This window comes from Uranotaenia lowii, chromosome 2 (genome assembly GCF_029784155.1).
Source record: "Uranotaenia lowii strain MFRU-FL chromosome 2, ASM2978415v1, whole genome shotgun sequence".
NCBI classification, from domain to species: Eukaryota; Metazoa; Arthropoda; class Insecta; order Diptera; family Culicidae; genus Uranotaenia; species Uranotaenia lowii.
The window spans coordinates 293,022,916-293,043,911 of NC_073692.1; the positions used below are offsets into that span (position 1 = coordinate 293,022,916).

Below are 20,996 nucleotides of genomic sequence, written 5' to 3' on the forward strand. Positions count from 1 at the left end.
ATGTTGGGTATTTGAGGGTGAAACGGCCATAACTCCATTGAATGATGCGTGCGGAAGCTCAAACAGCCTTCATTCGATTTCCAGAAAAAAAAAACCACACAAGATAGGTATCATGTGCTCCAAAATCTTCCAGTTCAAATAAGCTTATTCTGACCTATACTAAAAAATGTTGGGACATTGAGGGAAAAACAGCCATAACTCAATTTTGCGAAGCGTGCGATGGCTCAAGCAGCCTTCATTCGACTACTCGGAAGAAAAAAATCACACAAGATAGGTCTCATTCGATTCAAAATTTTCAAGTCCGCATGTGCTTTTTTTCTCAATTATGTGAAGAAATGGAGGGGAATTGAGTATAAAACGACCATAACTCCATTTCACGATGCGTGCGGTGGCTCAAACAGTCTTCATTTGATTCCTCGAAAAAAATAACACAAGATAGATCTATTTATGTTCAAAAATTTCTAGTTCAAATCAGTGTTATTCTTGATGGTTTATAAAATATAGGGGTATAAGGAATATTAGGGATTTAAAAGGTGCTATGTTTCTGTCCGTAAGCTTGTGTGGCGTCTGAAACTATGTCCAATCAATTTTCCGGACATTTTTACTAAAGTAAAGTATGTTTCAAACCATTTGGTGTAGGGAAGATTGTGCGTTGATTTTATCCATTAATTAATTCATCTTCCAAACGTGCGTCACACGTGATTAAAACGTGATTTTTATTGCAAAACCAACGTAACATTTTATCTTGCGAAAACAAACGCGCATTTTTCACAAATTATTACCGTTGATATCAGATTTCCTCTTGCACATCCCCACGCCGACGACGACATCAGAAGCCTACCAAAGTTAGTCAATAGCAGTAATTCATATTAATTATCCGTTAATCCGCTCGCAGGGGCTGACCAGCTTGCGACAAATATCATCCCCTACTCAGCCCTTCTAACCCTCGTGACGAGAATCCAAGGCATCCATCATCAATCCGAATCGACAAACTAGCCAAAGGACTGCCGTTGTGCAATAAAGCATTAGCAAAACAATAAAGTAGGTAGCAAGCAGTTAACGACTGCACTTTTGCAAACGGCCGGGCGCGCGTTAAATTTAGAAGCAAAACAACGAACGTCGAGATGAACGAAACCGGTCAATGAGTCAGTCAGCTGAGTCCAAGATTACCGATGCAAATAGCGCCCTATAGCGGAACCTCGACCGATGCAATGTTAGGTATTAACATTCGCATCTCACTAACTATTAAGTATAGCTTTAGGGGTTGAGCTTCAAAGAGGGTGGAGGGTCTGCCGATAATTTTTCCCCGCTCATCAACTATTGCCAAGTCAGGCGACCGACCGGAAGGTGGTTATTTGGCACCGCAAGATACATTTTCACAGATTGTATATTAGGGGTAGTTTGTTGCGGCAACCCCTTTGGGCAATTGAGGGTTGAAAAGCGCCTCTAAATTGAAGAGCTTGGAAAATTGATACAGAAGCATAAAAGCGGTTGCGTTTGAAAGATTTTTGTAGAAATTGAGAAAAACAGCTTGGAAAAATGTTAAAATCAATTTTTGAATCTTCTTTAAAATTTTTGAGAAAGTTGAACGTCGCTAATCCAACAAAAAACTAAAAAAAATTATTTCATTACAAATCCATTTGCATTTTTTTGGAATTTATTTTCTGTTACTCACTGTGTTTTAAATTTGTTTACTAGTTAGTTTCTACACGTGATATGAAGAAAGTTATCGAAAATTAAAACTCTCAACCATCTGGTCGCCTGTTGTCATCTTTTGTCGTTAAAAATTAACTTTTATCTTCCTTTCGACTTTCGAATGAATGGGAATTTTATTGATTGTGAATGCTTTTGCCATATCATACAGAGTACAGGTCCCGGCAGTCAGCCATTCATTGATGAGTGATGTGATAATACATCCGCGTCGTTTATTTTGCACCGTAGGGTCGCTGGTTTTATGAACGTAAACAAACACTTTTGACGGGTTACACTCGGGGGGAGGGCGCGTTTGAATTTTAAAAGTTACAACTTAACAGTTGTCCCAGTCATAATCAATTTTTCATCAATACCAAACATGATCTCATTTGAATATTTTGCATTTTCCAAACTGGTTTTCCCATTTCGCACGTGTGACAGTCAGGTTTGATTACAACTTTCAATGTTTGATTGAACTTTATCGATTGTTTATCGCTGTTTGTCGTATAACTGTTGTAAAATTTGTAAGAGATCATTAGAAAAGAATCGTGATAGTCGATTGATGTTTTCCTGTTTTCATTCATGAGTTTTACATTATACATTAAAACTGGTTATAGTTTTAAAAATTTATAAGGCACCTAGGATTTCAGATTATATTGAATGAAATCAATTGTGACAAATCCCAATTAGTTTCAGAAACACTTCTCCTCTTTTATTTAGCAGGGTCAATTGAACTTCAACATCCAATTACCAGTAATCACAAATCTTATTCACAACAACAAACGAAGTCTGCCCCCACATGTATTGCATAACTGTTAGAGTAGACTGAGTCGATTTGGGGTCATTTTTTAATTTCTCAAACCCTGTGGTCTTAAAAGCTTCGTTTTGGTCCAAAACTCATCCATGATTTTTTCCAGAATTTTTATGTAACGTTTACATGAGTAAATTTGAACTTTTAGGTTTGTATGGGAAAATTGAATATTTTGTACTGAAAAACCAACATCATTTTTGTTTCTTCTGTAGAACCAAACCTGCTAATGGTTTTTTAACCAATTTATAAATTTCCTGAAGTAAATTTTCTGTTGAACAACTTTGTCGAATATCATGACGTCGTATCTTTTTAGACAAAAAACTTATCAGCTGTTTAATAGTTGTATGTCATTTTGCATTGATAAACAATAAATTCAATTGACCCCACTGCCGGGTGCTTAGCGGGGTATTGCAAGATAACTTATCATGCAATCTTTCGTGGGGCACAAGCAGTGGTGTTAATTGAATTTATTGTTTATCAACGCAAAAAGACATACGCCTGTTAAATAGCTAATAACTTTTTTTGTCTAAAAAGATACGAAGTTATGATATTCAACAAAGTTGTTTAACGGAAAATTTCCTTTAAGAAATTTATAAATTGGCACAAGAACCTTTAGCAGGTTCGGTTCCACAGAAGAAACAAAAATGATGTTGATTTTTCAGTACAAAATATTCAATTTTCCCATACAAACCTAAAAGTTCAAATTTACTCATGTAAACGTTACTTAAAAATTCTGCAAAAATCATGGATGAGTTTTGGGCCAAACCGAAGCTTTTAAGACCCCAGGGTTTGAGAAATTCAAAAATAACCCCAAATCGACTCAGTCTACTGTTAGAGCCCTTCTGTAGCCGTATGACAACCCGCCATACTGTAAATGAACCCTTTATTCCGAGACAAGAAACAAAATAAATTGCTTCATCTTCATATTTGGAATGTTAGTATGGGCCAAAGTGCTCACAAGATGAGTCCATTAGCGGGTGTTTTTCTTCTATGTTTCTTTCACATGTTATTTCGACCTTTGCCAGGCGGGCTTTTCCATCAATCAAACTCATTCACCTCTGACACACACGAGACGAAAGACGTCTGCCGATGACAGCTCGCCTGCAGACTTTTTTTTTGTTTTAGGACCACGGTGCACTGTGACAACGTTCTGTTGTTGGGCTCATTTGCTAAGAATTAACTGCAGATTTATTCGACTAAGACTGAAGATTGCTGACGATTTTCGATGAATTCGAAATTCCTAATTTTAAAAAGTTGATTCTGAGTAGTTTGAAAAGAGTTAAAAAACGATTGAATTGGAATTTACACAAACGGAAAATGTCAATTATGAAAAATAATAAGTTGTAAGTAGCTTCTGGATTTTAAACACCTAAAACACAGATAATTAATACATTTTGATTATTGAATAATTGAGAGAATAGATAAAGTATCAACTAACAAACAACATTTTTGTAAAAAAATACAAATTTTTCTTATAGTTCCCAATGATGATCTTTTTCGTTGTTGATGCACATTTCGATGCAAATTTTATCGGTGAAATTTTTTTTTTAATCAGAGTGAAGATTTGAATGATTTGAATGTGGCAGTGCTGACAACGGGGAAGACATTTTTGTTATTTTTTGTACGTTGTGTGGTGGGAGTCATAAATAATTTTTATCTTAATTTACATTGAGACGCAGCGTTGCCAGATTGCTAACCGCTGAAATCCGTAGATTAGACCAAAAACGAAAAAAGGCACTGATTTTGGCAAAATAAAATTTGATGACAATTTTTTTTGTCGTCAGGTACAATTTTCGTTTATCCGTTAATTCTGTGATGTGCTCGATGTCTACTGATCGACGGTTCTCTCCAGACTGACCCTCTGTTCTCGTCGCTGCTCGTTATTTATATTCTTTCGTACTCTTAGCGCACTCATATGACAACGTGGGTTTTCTAGTCAATTCAGGATGCCACATCCTCCCTTTGATCAAAAATGGATTCTTTGAAATAATTTACAATCTCATAATCTGATAAAAATAATAAATATCATAATCCCAAATAATGCTGTTATTTTCGTTTGTTTTTATTCAAATCTTTCTCTTTCTATTTCTTTCTCTTGATCACCCACGTTCCCATTTTCACTACCACTTCCAGTTTCAGATGTCAATACAAATATTTTCTAACGTTCATTCTATTCTTGAAGTTTTATCTCTATTTTTCTCTATTATCCTCCTATGGATCACATTTTTTGAACTCATTTTTTCAATCTGATTTCTATATTTCATCGATTTTCATCTTGACCAACAGCTTTTTTGTAATACAGGATTTGGGCATTTCATCGCCTTCCATTTTCAATTTTTTTCGACACCTGAACATTTTTACTCGGCTCAAAACGTTTGCAATCCTTTTTTTTCCTGCGCCTTGGGCTTAACCCGACTGCAGTTATCATTAAATAATAACACTGTCCTGGGCTTAACTCGACTAGTGTTTTGTTTTCTTTTTGCGTCATGGGCCTTACCCGACTGCGTCAGTTCGGAAATAATAACACTGTCTTGAGCTTGACTCGACTAGTGTTTTTTTTTTTGCGCCTTGGGCCGAACCCGGCTGCAATAATTTCGAACTATATCAAAATACACTGCCTTGAGCTAAACTCGACTAGTGTTTCTCATCATTGCTAAATATTTGTGGTCCCTTTAAATATACTCGCACTCCATAAAGAAACAGTGGGCTCCGTTGAGTCCTTTTCTTTACAACTCCATGTCAACTTAGTACAGAAAGTCCAATAGCTTTAACGCAGCTCACATTCGAAAATCGACACAACTTTGATCCCGCAACACGCATCGCACGCTTGGGGAATCGAAATACGCCTCCTGGCTTACGCACCATTCTGGGAACTGCAACACGATATCGCCATCGGTCCTGGCACTACCCCTCTCTCTGACCAACACCATACTAAACTCTTTCAAGGGGAGAGGCAGCACTCGACTCCTGGCACGGATCGCCAATGTGATGTGCTCGATGTCTACTGATCGACGGTTCTCTCCAGACTGACCCTCTGTTCTCGTCGCTGCTCGTTATTTATATTCTTTCGTACTCTTAGCGCACTCATATGGCTACGTGGGTTTTCTAGTCTATTCAGGATGCCACAAATTCCTTAACAATTTTCGATAATCCGTAGTAGGGAAACATGCTCTATTTAAAGCGGGCCATAGACTACACAAATTCGATGATTCCACGACGATTGTTTGATCTATGCTCGCCCACACACTATACAAACATATTTCACGCGAACACAAATGATTGCGGCGAAAACAGCAACAGCAACAAAAAAAACCATCTCCACCCCGGCTGGGAAAATGTTTTGTACAAAATATTTCGAACCCGACCGATTTTACTCCAACCGTTTGGGCGCTCATTCAAGCAGTGCCATACACTATGCAAATCGTGCTCACAGCGACAAAATCTCATCGAATTTCATCGCATTTGTACAAATGTTGTGTAGTCTGTGGCCCGCTTAACACTAGGGCGCTCTTGGCTAGAATTCTCTTTCTCACACTCAGATGCGAGAGCTCTCACATTTGCTGTCAAAGCAGTGATGCCACATTTAAATCGATATTTTCAACACCGAAACATCTGAATAATTCGGTATGAAAATTCCAAAAAATTGCATAAATACCGTTTTTTTTTTGAAGCCATCGAAACCAAGTTTATTGAAAGAATATTAAAAAAAATGCCTATTTTCAAACATCATATATTGCTAAAGCCTAATGCAGCTTTATTGTGTTATTCACTTTAAACACTATTATCAAAACTACACAGGGGATCCTTTGTTTTGGTTCCTATTGTTTGAAAACTGATTTTGGAAGATTTTGGCGTCCTGGATTCAAAACATTTGCCAGATTTTGTCTATCACCTGTATTGTTGGTTATACGATGTGTGTGAAATTTCGACATTGCTCAGTTTTGGATAATATCGATCTTTGACAAATAATAAACTAATAGTCATATGTACATGAAAACTAAAAGCTGATTTTGATTCAATTTATTATTCCTCATTCAGTCATGTCTTCATCGCGGACTTCGTAAATGTTGATTATTGAGTGAGAAAATGTATTTTGAATTGTTATGTTTTACTGCTTTGCCAAAAAAGTGCCCAGATTTATACAATCAATTTAAACCTATTTTCAAAAGTTATCTCAAAACCAAGAGCAGACAAAAAAAACTGCAATGCAGTTATCTTGGGTCCTCAGTATTACACATACAACTTAAAGATATAATCTATTAACGTCATAAACTACTATTATTTCTTGTCTACAATGTTATTCGATTATCAAGATTCGTTGACATAGAATGTCGATTGCACTGAGAGTTGCTGGCTTATAAGGCAATTAAAAAAAAACGATTGTTTTGTTTTTTTTTAATCATAGGTTTGTTTATTAAGGCATTTCATTTTGCCGAGTGTATCACTTAACTTATCTATGTTAGTAGAAGAGGGGCCGTAATAGTAGCGGCGAGTCAACTGTCAGATTTTATTTTAATTAAGGTAAGGGAAAGGAAATCCGGAATCGGAATGCAAACGATATGCTCTGCCAAAAAATTGGTATTCGGTATATACCGATTTTTGGTAAAAAAAAATTTCATCAAAATCGGTATACCGGAAAATCGGTATGTGTGGCATCTCTGCGTCATAGTCGCTTACAATCAGGGTTGCCAATGTGTCTGGTTTTTCAGGATTTGTCTTATTTTTCGAGGCTCAACCTGATGATTGTTTTCCCAGATTTTTGGAAATAAGCCTGATTTTCTCTGATTTTTGTGAATATGATTGAAAATGGGAAGCAAGAACTGCATTAAAGCCATTGGTGGAGGTCAAAATGTGGATTGACAATCAAAAAAGTCCTTACTTCGACCAAAATTTACCATAAAACCATAAGTATATCCTGATTTTTATTTCTGATGCCCCAGAATTTTGAAAAAAAAATTGGCAACCCTGCTTACAGCTCGTGTAAACTCGGGTAACACTCGGAAGCCGAAATGAAAAGAGTGTTGTTTTTTCCTGGCTCGTTGTCGTTTATGAAGGGCCGACAACGTACCACTCGTGTTTTGAAGTATCTGTAACATTTTATGCCTGAAAAATATTACCACTTTGTTTTAAATGCCATGTTATTGGCCATGACAAGTATGCATTTTATCTTAAATACCCCTGTGTCGTAAAAATTCCACAATTTAGCTTTTTGTTGATTTCGATGTTAATTTAAAACACTTTCAACAAGGTGTTACCAAGCTGGGAAAAATGAATAAGACAATATGATCTGAAACATCGATGGAGGAGAACCTAAACATTGATTTTGTGCTTAAAAATCATACTTAACTCACTAAGATACGCTTTTTATGGGTAGGTTCTATCAAGGCCCATGTGCTCGTTATAACGCGCCAATCATAAAATCCTGAAAAAAAACATTAATTATCCAAAACAACCAAATTTCATTGAGAATGAACAAAAAGTTTACTTTTTTTTTACAAATCTTTGCTTCGAAAATCAATAATTTTATAATAACTGACACACTTTTTTAAACCAAAATCCAACTAGGGGAACCGTTTTGAATTAGAAAAAAATTAATTTACTAAAGATGGCAAAAATAGACAAAAAAAAAATTTTTAACTAAAGTAAGCAGGACGCTCCTTTTGAAAGCTGTAATACAATTTTTTTTCTCAAGTGATGTAACGTTATATCAAATTTCATGGTGAAAAATTACATTAGGTCGCAAAAACTGTCATTCAAAAGAATCGTAAAATCCCTGAAAAATAAGCAGAGAACAGACGTACAAGCTAGCCCACAAAATTTGTGTAAAAATTCCAACGCTCTTTTTGAACCAATTTATGTTTTTTGGCTGGGCCACCAGATGTCTCCCAATACACCAAAGAGAACTGTCAAAACAAAACTGAGAAAAAATATCAAAATTTAAGTCAGTTTTAAACAGGTCGTATGAGCTATTTGACATGTTTGAAGAAAATCACTGTTGGAGTTTCGTAACAAACTCGTCATGTTGCATGAAAAATTTATTCTTAAATTTATTCTGTATTTTCTTCAAACTTGCGAGAAGAACCGTAAAATGGGGTAGGATAACTTTTTTTCAATATTTCTCGATTATTTTTTCTGTTAAAGGAAATGTGGCATGTTTCATATTTTCAAAATCAATACTGGACACCTATGAACGTAAAACATGGTTAAAAAAATTTATAAGACTGCTATAAATATGATTTAAAATTCGATTTAGTCTTAGTTTAGAATTTGATCTCAATACTGATGTTATGAAATCGCTTGGTACATCTTTGTACCTGAAAATGATCACATTTTCATATGTGATGAAAGAAATTAGAGAAACATGAACTATCAAAGAACGAAAGAACATAAGCCGTAAATATCATGAAAATTTCGAAAAAGATACAACGGCTCCAGAAGGTCCAGCAGTTGATCGGCAGAGCTCGATTGCTCGTGTTCGCCGGTTCCATCACGTTCACCGTGGTGGAATTGGCTAACGCGCCGTTGTACCGAAGCGGAGATTGCAGGTTCAAGTCCTGTCGGTGAGCCGTTGTATCTTTTTCGAAATTTTCATGATATTTACGGCTTATGTTCTTTCGTTCTTTGATAGTTCATGTTTCTCTAATTTCTTTCATCACATATGAAAATGTAGAATTTGATGCTTTGGGGTTACATAGATCAGTCTCTATGTTGACGGTTTTAACTAGTTTTTTTATCATAAAGGATACAAAACACCTTCATAATACTTACAAATGCTAGTAATTGATAAACTAAATAAATTGATTGTTCAATGATGAGAACAACAAACAAATCTTAAATTAAATAGTTAAACCATTTAACCAATGATATTCTTTAATTCCAATGATATTTAAATGATGTTTTTGGATATTAATTCCAAGGTTATTCTCGCTTCAGTTGCATAATTCGAGGCGTCTTCAGCACCTATTTTTCGCCTTTCGTTATGCAATCTAAGCCGAACTGCATGTAATTTTCACCAATTCATTGGTGTCCTGAAAAATCCTGATTTTTTCTTCGCGGTGTACTGATTTTTGACAAAACGATTTGGCACCTCTGATCCTAGGTGTAGTGCCAGCTAGCTATGACTATGGATAAACGGCAAAGCAATCTCCTAAAACATATCAACTTGTAAACTTGTCCATACATGGCTGCTCTAGTGATGAAAACTTTTAACTTTTTTTGACAGCCAAATTAACAATTGTGAATTATTTAACTTGCCAAATCATCAACTTGTGAACAAATTTATTCTCGAAAATTCATTCTAACCTATCTGGAACATTCCTCTTAAGGTTAGCAAGATGAAATTGCTGCCTCGAGTTTAGTCAATCTCGAGAGTTTGAAAGTTTTGGCGATCATTCCTCATGACCATATAGGGTTTGCCACTTGGTTGTGCAAAATTAATTTCCTCCTCGTTAGCAGATAAACAAATCTTACAGATGAAAACGCTGTCATTAGTTTCTCGGTTCGAAAACTAGAGGCGCTGCCTTCAATAAAATAAAACCATACAATTCTGAGTGGTACAAGCTTTACAATTATTGAAAGAATATCGAAATATGTAAAATAAGAATGTAGATTTTCCAAAAACTTCATTTAAGCAATTTTTTTGCACATGTTTCTAAATTTCTTTTACACAATTGCAACCGCTAACTTTCCGTACTGATCGCAGGCCCCACAAGTCAGTTATCACATCAATCTTTCTAGTTCTTTCTGCGCCGGGGATCTTCAGATCTTCTCCAAAATTGACAAAATCTTCAGAGTTCCACCGTCTATTTCGGAACAAATTATCGCAAATTATCTGAAAATTTGAGCCGGGGGTCTTCAGATCGACACCAAAATTTATAGAATCTTCAGAGCTGCACCGTATATTTTCAGAAAACAACCTGGAGCACTACCGATGCTAAACTGAATGCATAAACAAAACAAACATGACAGCAAAAAGTTCAAAACTGGCAGTGACTTGGTGCAAAACTGGGAATAAACGAATATGCTATTAGATTATTGGTTAGAACTTGAAGTATTTTTTGAAATAGTATTTGATATTTACCTGCTTTGATCGGTATTTTTATTCCCACATTTTAAATGCGCGCGCTACCCGCATATGTGAGTGAAGTTGTTCGACCATTGTTTGTTTTCAATGCAAAAAATAGATTTATTGCCATTATGTATTTCATAACTCTTAAAGGGGTTGTTGGCCCACTTTAGTGTCTTCAGATGAAAGTTGCCTCATGAATTGGGTTACAAAATGCTATTTTTGCAGAATATTCGGTGATGCAGACGGTACTTTTAGACACCATTTAAAGCTTATTTACAATTTTTCATGTAAAAGTATAGTTGCCAGATTGCCGGGTTTTATCCGGGTTTTCTCGGATACTTAATACACAATTTGGGAACAGTCCAACCCGGCCCGGTTGCCCAGATTTTATCGAAAAATGCCCGGATTTATTCAAATCGAACAATAATAACGATTTTTTTTTTGTAATATTTTGAACAAGTTCTAAAAAAAACAATCACGGCAGGTTAAAACGGAAGCCTAAAATTTGATTTAAAATCTGTCGATGAAGATTTTTCGTGAATTTTTTTTTTTGATTTTTGTTAAGTAAATTCTGGGTTTTTATCAAATTTTCCAAGATTTTGGATCGTCAATTTTGCCGGATTTTTCCAGTTTTATAATTAAAATGTTTTTGTATTTTGTTTTTAAAAATTCTATTTGAAAAGCTGATGAAATGTCAATGCGTTTTGATGTGGTACTTTATGATTTTCGTTGAAAAATAACAGAGATATGTAGGTTTGAAATATAGCTGTATTTTATTTACAGAAAAATCTAGGTGAATCAAACTCAAATCATAATTTTTTTAAGAACTCTTTTAAAATACAAGTATTTTCATGTCATAAAAATGAATCAAATTTTCAATTTTGAGAAAATAAAAATTGAAATAATATAAACAAACCCACATTTGAATTAGCCATTACGCATTTATAACACTTACATAGATAAATGGAGAATAAACCTAAAAAAAAGTTTTCCAAGCCTTTGAAAGTTCGAAAATTTTATTTCGAACGGTTGCCATTTTTCACAATAAGCGTGATTGACAATTTAGAGAACATTGGGCTCAAGTTATGAATGTTGAATTAGAATCTTCATCATAAACACAAAAAAAAGGTTTTCCAGATGGTTAAATGATTTCTCTTTAAAAATATTTTCAAGCAAATACAAATTTCCATCACAATTTTTTGTATGTCAACTTTTGGTTGCCTATAGTCTGGAGCAATAAAAACAGAGCATCCTAGAGTAAATATTTGAAATTAAGATTCAGCAAGCAGTCACAAAACTCCCACCCGGGGGTCAAGGTTCGTTTGAAAGCGGTCGATTGCTGATTGGAGAGGCCCACGGCGCGTAGCATCTGTGAATTTCTAAATATTTTCAACCAGACGCTTCCGCCATTTTTACGACATCAACAAAAGCAACAACAACTTTATTATTATGAACTAATTAGTGTTCGATATTTTAACGGCAGAAGCATCAGAGCGCCACCAAGTTGGAGCTGTGAATAAAAATAATACTAGGTATAACAATAATAACCCATTAACACTGACTGACTGAATGAGTGGGTGATGTGTTGGGGTAAAGTTCGGCAGGAAGGGAGCCAAGTTTGTGAATAGCTTTACATCGTTCGACTCAAATCCATCAACATTCAAACAACCTCAGGGAAGCTCTCTATACACAGAGTGTTGCTCACTTGGCGCGTTTTATGAATTATTACTCCTCAAATGGTAAAACATTTCCATGTTGACAGCTTAACAGTTTGTCGGGTGAGGATTTTCGATAAGCACACTCTAATGGTGTTATTTTGGTTTATGGCATGAAATAGGACAGCCGGGTCGTGGGAAAATCGGTTGAACCTTCCAAGGCTGTTGTTACTTTAGGCTTCTGAATTGACCCTAACAGATTTGTCAAAACGTTACCCAATTTGACAGTCTTGTCACTTCTTATTGCTGTTTGACGTTAATCTAAAGTATTATCTAAGTTGTAAAACATAAGACGGAGAATGACGGGAAATCGCAAAGTTTTTCCTTGTCAAACACCAACAAGTGTAGGAAGGAAATCATCCGCATGTCAGTTGGATATAAAAGTAGACATATCAGTCAGTCGGTCAACCTGTGCCCAGATCGTGAAACACATTCAAAATTAAGGAAATACTCACTCTTCATATGATGGCACAGTTGGATTCAATCCACTCAACATTAGCTCATACATTGCATCGCAGAATAATGTGATACCTTCTCCTGGCTCTGTTCGGAAAGGCCGGAATGGTCGTTGCTTTTTGGTCAATTGAATCTCATGTGATGCTATAGTGTAATGTTTGCAGACAAGGATCGTCCATTTAAAACGAAACATTTTAAGTGCCACGCCGGTTCGTCTCTTGCGTCGTTGAAGTCTTTTGTTTTCAAAAGCTTTTAACGGAATTCTCTTCTAATTCGTAAATAACATTTAACTACGCAATTTAAAGAGCTACCCTTTCTCAGCTCAGAGTCTCACTACCATACTAATTGCAGTCAATGGAATGCATCATGTCCGCAAAGAGGGAAGCCCACATTCATATGCTACTGAGTGTGGTAAAATTGTGATTTTATGTCAGTAGAGTCATCTTCAGCGACCGGCTCACTATTCCTTTCACTTCCTCGTGGCACATAATCGAAAGATGGCTCTAATGTCTGCTGAAAGCTTGGCTACCCTTTTGCTTACTTCTTTGCGAACGCCCATAGACAATTTTTAAGGACCATTAATGATTTTACTTGATGCTTTTTTAGTAAAATTAAAAAAAAAACATTCTCTTTTGAGAAAAAAAAAAACAACTTACTAATGTTTTATTAGTTACGAAAAAAGTAAAGAAATCAATGAGACACGTCTAAAATCATTTATGTTTTATTTGAAATGTCTGCTCTGCTAGTTTTCAATAGCAAGGCTCAGAACCGCAGTATACAGACCGATAAATTTGGTCAAAACTTGAATAAATGTAATTGTGATCATGTCCTGAATTGAATTTAGCCCCCTCAAAGTATCAGCTGTGCTTCTTACTAAAGGCAAAAAAATGTCCCGCGAACCGGTTGCTAAATTAAGTCGAATTTGTTAAATTATCGATACGCGCAGTATTCGTAGCTGCTGAGCCGCTTTTGACAGCAATCAATTTGTCAACCACTTTTTGTGAGGTTATCATATAGGTGAAATTTGCATGCGGCTGATTCCAAAACTTCAAAGCTGGTCTATCTATTTACATTTTAAGTTGTCCGATAAATGAAAACAACATTTCAAATGTACATACAACTATTCTCGATTTATTGACACCACCCTCGATAAAGCTTGAGAGTTGAAATTAAATGAATTTTGAACCAACTTTTATTTACAGTGAATTGGAACAAGTTCAACTATCAATGAAACTACTTCATTCGTAATGATACTTGTCATATAATGAGTACAAATGTTTCAAAACAGGTTGTTCAACTTATTTCAATTTTAGAAAAAACAATTACCTCAGACACTTTCCACACTGCTTCGATCCAACGGCTTCAACTCTATTCGAGAGACGCTCAATATCAACCAGTGTTGTTTATTGGTTTGTATTCTCACTGGTAGACTAAGATTATATTATATTACTAGCTGATCCCGTTCGAACGCTTGGCTTCAAACTTTTAATATGTATTAAGGAGTTTGTGCTTAGATGGTAATAGAGATGCATTTTAACGACATTGATATCGATTTAAATTCCGTCTAATATTTTAAAAGAAGGAATTTCAGGCTACTAACTTTGGTTCTCCTTACGGTTTTGACTCAGCGAAAAAAAATAAATGCTGCTTTCATGCAAATTTTTGACCTCATCTGTGAAGAACTGAGTGCATCAAATCACATCGAACACAAAAATTTACCTGTCCCGTTTGAGTCCATTTTAAATTTTGATGAAGATTCCGGAAAATGTAATCTTTGTAATTACCATGAGTTAGCTTGCCAGATTGCCTGGTTTACCCGGGTTTGTCCGAATATTTGACTCAAATATTTGGAAATCCCCGGTCCGGCTCGGTTGCTTGGATTTCGTTAATAAAGCCCATAATTGGATCTGATTTATTTACATACAAAATCAAACAAAAAATCCAAAATGAGATTTTTTTTTCAAGGAATTTAACAGCAAACTGTCATTCTTCCCAACCCGAAAAAAAAATGAGATATGAGAAGTTTTGTATTTATATGTACCCGATTTCTTGACGAGCTAAATTTCTGGGGTTGAAATTCACGTTATTTCGTAAAAAGCTCTTGCTCAGTGAATGATCTACTGATTAAGTAAATTTATGATTTTTTGGTTTCTTATATATAAGTTAATATTGATTGCATCTTGAAAACCAAGAATTCAAATCAAGTTAAAACAATAAATACCATAAATTAATTACTTGTAGAATGTTTGTTTCCAAATAAGTCAGCAGAACTCTACAATGATTACATTGGTGAAAGTTGCGTTGTCGTACTGCGAATTATTTTAATGATTGTAAGTGAGAGTAAGTGGAATACGACCCTAATGTTTTCTGTGAATAAATTCGTATGACAGAATACGAACAAAAATGGATTATTGCCAAAATGCGAATAAATTTTGTGTGGCAGAACACAAATTTAAGAAAAAAATCCATTTAGAGTGGCAGGAGTGTTAAATTTTATCGACGTTTTTCGTCGAGTTTTACAAATTAAAAACGGGTTTTTACTAGTTGTCCTGACGTTTCGAGCTACTTTGGCGTTCGCTCCTCTTCAGTGGACACTAAAATATATTTTAAGTTACAAATTATTGCTATAATTACAATTGTAGTTTTATTTTTTGGAATTTCATCTTTTGTTATCGTGAAAATTACGTTTTTTTATTTAAAAACATTAATGTGGTCTACGAAATAAAATGTGGAGTGTGTGAAAAATCATACGATGGTGAAACTAGCCAGTTTTTAGAAAAACGAATCCAACAACATCAAACAAATGTATCAACGAAACAAATGAGCACTGGTTTAGCACAACACAGCTTAGAAACTGGTCATATTATATTTTGAAAACACCCAAATTTAAGAAAAAGTAGCAACGCAAGAATGATTACAGAAACTTTTTACATAAAACTAAGAAGGGACAACAATGTTGCAAACAGACAACAAGATATATGTAATTTTAAAACAGCATACGACCCCGCCATTTCCAAATTAAAACAGACACTGACACACAAATGTAAACGAAAAACAAAACAAACTGAGCCAGGACAAATTAGTATGGACGAAAGCCAGTAATTTGTAAGTTTGAAATAAAAAATTGTAATTGTTGTATTAATTTCTAATTTAAAATATATTTTATTGTCCACTGAAGAGGAGCGAACGCCAAAGTAGCTCGAAACGTCAGGACAACTAGTAAAAAAACCGTTTTAAGTTTGTAAAACTCGCCGAAAAACGTCGATAAAATTCTACAGGAATATAAAAATCATATTTTTTTGGAAAACATGGTTGAAATTTTTTTTATGTAACGCAAAAATCATAGATTGAAGCTGATTGTAATTTGCGTAATGGCGTACTACGGAAAATTTTAAATAAGTGTGTCAGTACACGAATAGTAAGGAAATTTATCAGAGAAAGATATTTTAAAAAGTATAAAATTGAAGTTATCGACCAGATAAGTATAAAATTTGACGAAAAAGTGAATGAGATAGGGAAGAAAAAAATCGAAAAAAGAGAGAGTTAAAAATCATAATCAAATTGAAATGAAATTTGAGATACATTAGAGCGAATTGAGAAAATAATAGAAAAGTCGAAAAAAGGAAAATGTGAACTGGAAAAAGAATCAATGATATTTAAGAAGGAAAATTTTTAAATAAATTTATGAAAATTGCGATAAGCAAAAAAAAAAAGAACTGAAAAGAAGGAAGTGAGAATTGACCAGGAAGCTAAAAACTAAACACGATTATAGTAATCAAGAAATGAATTAAGACTGTAAAAAAAAGTCTGAAAATGTAATAAACGAGAACTAAAGTAAAAAATTGTTATTTTAATTAGAGACGGATGAGATTTACTCCATAAGTAAAAGGTAAGTAAGGATTGAAGAATGCAAAATTAGACGAAAAAGTTTGAATGAGAATAAAGAACGAAAAAAGATATTCATTTGATTAAAAATGCGATAAGGATCAGGAAAGGAAAGTGAAGACTATATTAAGCGAAACTAAGAGGAGAGACAGTAAACAAACCGACAAGCAGCCGAATAGAATAAAATTGTGCTGCTTTATTTTTTGTAAGTGATGTGAAGTATTGTAATTTTGATAAATGTAATTAATTTTAAAAGTTTAAAGTTTTTAATAAAAGTTAATATTTTTAGACGTCTGATGATGGGTGAAGAAAAGTAACCCGAAACTTTACGTAATTTAAAAAATTTGTTTCACTCACCGAAAAAAGTCAATAAAAAAATCGTATATTAAACTTTAAAATGAAAATGAGAAAAAAAAAGTAGGAGTGTTTTGTAAGAAGTGGAAGCTTTCGAGTTCGAGTTCGAGTATTTGAGTATGTAACTCATATATTAGAACAAAGAGAAGGTTGAGCTCGTTTTAATTTCTAATTTATGTGCTATTCAGGATAAACGTCACAGAACCACATTCCAGGAATATGCTTGTTTTTTAGTTAGTTATTTGGGTAAAATTTAAAGAGACTTCAAATTTTTTTTTAAGAATCGTACAATGTTCCAAAATACACAAGATTACATAAAATCAGGGAAAGCAATACTGTGTTCCAAATACTTAAGAAAAAATCTTCACATAGTAAACTAGATGGTGTGCGAAAACATCGTTAGATAAAGTTCTTATGAAAGTATATTATTACATTCACGAAGAGTAGAAAATTTAAAATAAGAGTAGAGAAGTTGACGAGTGTAGGGAATAGAGCCTGAAACAACAAAATAATTTAAATAAACAAAAATATTGTGCTTATTTCTGTTTGTGAATCTCGTTTTTATGCATTTTTTTTTCCTCAGATTCAAGCTTTTTTTTCCGCAGATTTAAGTTTTTTTTACCTTGATGGCATTGGAGATGAAAGCTCAAATCTGTGAAAAAAAATCTAAAATTTGATGAAAAAAAAGCTTAAATCTGAGAGATGTTCTCCACATGGCTTCTATTACGCTGCATCTGAGAGCTTTTATGAAACTTTATAACAGATTAGCTGATCCTATACAAACTTCGTTTCGCTTTCAATTCAGAATATGTCATGAACAGTTTGAATGAATGGCAGTTACCAGGCATTTTCAAGATGCATTTCCGGATGCATTGTTAAGCAATAATTGCAAAAATGTTGAACCCGTAATATGGACGATTACGTTTTCTGTCGTTTGCTACTAAATTCTAAATACTATATGAATTTTCGTCCCGATGCGATACACACTCACGTAATTACTTCAAAAACAAATTTGACAGTTAATAATGAAGACCCTCTTTTCTGTCGTTTGTTCTAATTTTAAAATCAAAAATCAATTGACCGTCCCAACCCCCGTGTATAAATTTTGGCTGGCCCCTTGAACAAAATTTGATACAGACTGTCCGTCCCTAAAAATATCCGAGTGCAAATTATCTCCTCAATCCGATGTATGATAACGTCAATATCACAAAAATATTGAAAACTTAATATGAACGACCCCTTTTGCCGACCCCTGACCCGAAACGCAATAACTAAAATCAATTTTCCATCTCTCAAAACGCCCATGTGCAAATTTTCATAACAATCCGACCAAAAATAACGTCAATAACACGAAAGCAATATTTGTGTTGTATGGACGACCCCCTTCAAAAGGGCTCACTTTGCTCTGAGAAAAATTGGAAGCATTAGAACACTTTAAACAAAAGTCAGAGTACAATTTGTTTTTCAATATTTTTGTAAACTCATAGTGATATATTTATCAAGCATGTGTACAGGTATAATAGAATCGTAGATCTATATAGAAAACTTTTTTCTAATATACTCAATGCAGATAATTTTGTTTTATTCTTGAAAAATAACATCTGTAAAGAACTTAACTGACTGTTTGAACATGTGAAATCTTTTTAACTATTTCTACCCAAACTACGTATTCGAACAGGAAGGAGTGTGAAGTTTCACCAAATTTGACTATTATTTTATTCTAATTATACCAAAGTAACTATATAACCATACAGTTTCTGATTTTTCTAAGCATTATAATTCGTATCTTGTTGCAACATAATTTGATATATTGAGGTCGCTGAAACCTTCTTAACTTAATGTTCAAAAACATAGTCATAAATACTCACTTTCACAATCTTTGCGTATCTTTTTCTTATTTTGAGAAAACTATGTTGAAAGTCTTCAAAATACGGTGACTTTCAGTCCAAGCCCATCAAAGAATGTTTCCGCATTTTCAACATACATATATAAGAATCGCATAAATTTACTAACCATTCATCGATTGCTATTTCCAAACGCGAGTTGTCTGAAATCGATAAAAGTAAAGCGAGTGTTATGGAAAATCTGCCATGCTATCTAATTTTAACTCGATTTTATCTCTTTAATCTCTTTATTTTCTTCAGTCAGTGCAACCAAACTAGTGAAAAAAAATTTATACGTTTTGAAAATCCTAAATCAAAATTAAAGATTAAATTATAAATGAACGTAAGCCGTCGAATTAATCAAACATCAATTAATTAATATTTCTCTTTCACCCGACATAAGTCCGGAAATTAATGATGATTGCCGCTTAGGTCACTCCACCAAGTGATTGATATGTAATGTAACGTAATCAATCGAAGATAATAAATAAATGAAAGTGAAAGTTGCCCTGTCGTTTAACCCGGTTGCTGATGAATTCTCTCTCTTTTTCCCCTGCCAGGGTCGCGATGCCACCCCGTACCTAGAACGGAATCGCGTGGGCCGAGACGCCATCGATTCAGCGGCCGCCCTCACCGACATGGGCAAGTATCTGTTCCGGGAGCGACGATTGCCTGTGTACGACATTGCCGTAGCCATCACCAAGTAAGTATAGCGTGGTTGTCCAATTCGAATCGCGCGGAGGCCGGAAAGCAGACGACCGAAAAGAAGAAATAAACAGGACTAAATATTTTCTCCAAAGAGAAAGCGATCAATTAGGAGAGGATCCCGTATTCCTCGAAAGAGCACAAACAGACTCGTTAAATCTGCACCCTCCACATCGGAGTATCCCGGGAGAAAACGAACAATCCTACAAGGACTCTACGAACTTGCACCATGGACTGAGAAACGAAAAGTGCTGCACCAACCATGAAGGACTAAGTGAACGGTTTGATTGTAAAAAGAAAGACTAATCAACAGACCAGTTGAAATCGACCGGACAAATGTTCAAAGTCAGAATGTTAACTTATAACTTTCTTCTCTACCGTAGCTGATCTATTCTACTTCAATTACTACAAACACACCCTATTGCATGTAACTAAACGTTCCTTTCCCTTTTGATTCCTTTATTGTGGTGTAAATTTGTTTTCTTTGAATATAAATATTATTTTTTTTTTTGTAAAAATCAAATGATTGATAAATAAGCGGTTCAAACTATGAAACTTTCAACATTCAGTATGAATCAAAATGTTATCACCTCTATGTTTTAGTTAAATGTGAATATCGATGACTTTGTTTTTCTTAAGATTGCCGCACGATGATACGATGATTTTGCATTGACGGATTGCAGGATTCAATTCGGCTCTCCACATTTTTTCGTTGGTTTCTGGTTCTGATTCCTGATCCACAGTACGTAGATTCTTATCAATGGGAACTTACCTGATTCAACCTTGCTTTTCATCGGCCCTCCTCCAAATGTTTTCAATTCAACTGGAATCTAATCCGTTGTACTCCCTAACTTTGAAAAACTCACTTCATCCAAGTTTCGACTGATAACACAGTGTGGGGAAGTTGAAGTTGATCGTTGTTTCGTTGATCTTACAGTAAATAACATTGTTGAGCTTTTTTGAGCTGTTTATCCATCGAATTTACTAAAGAGGATGTACTCATGGAATACCCAGGTACCCAACCCTGTTCCCTTAAATCTGCTTTGAATCTCTCACTTTGATCTATCTAGAACTGCGTTTGAGCTTTCCTTTGAGTGTGGGATGTCATATCCGCGTTGGTACGCTTTACGCCAAACCGCATGAATGAAACTATCTACAACCTATAATGAATTATGACCACTCCTCTTTGTGACTCAAGGTCTGACTTGACCTTTAACGACTGATTCGATTTGAGGTCCGACTTTCTGCTCGCGCTCGTCGAATGCAAATCGAGGGTCGCATCCAAAACTTTACGCTACGACTCGAATGATTCCCTACAAAGACTTTGTCTATCACCGATTCAAAAGGCTTGGACGGCGTCGAATTGTCTCTTCTTCGAGAGTATTTTCCACCGAAAAGTAACTTGATCCCTTATGATTCGATTGAGT

The 20,996-nt window shown here is 34.8% G+C and overlaps 1 protein-coding gene across 4 annotated transcripts in view; it reads left to right on the forward strand.

The window, feature by feature from the left end:
* LOC129748797 (A disintegrin and metalloproteinase with thrombospondin motifs like) overlaps positions 1 to 20,996 on the forward strand; it is a 633,996-nt gene that overhangs the window by 551,069 nt on the left and 61,931 nt on the right. For all 4 annotated transcript variants that reach the window (XM_055743549.1, XM_055743550.1, XM_055743551.1 and 1 more), the window contains exon 7: positions 19,425 to 19,567. In XM_055743549.1, coding sequence (XP_055599524.1) covers positions 19,425 to 19,567 — 143 coding nt within the window. The remainder of the gene's footprint in view (positions 1 to 19,424; positions 19,568 to 20,996) is intronic.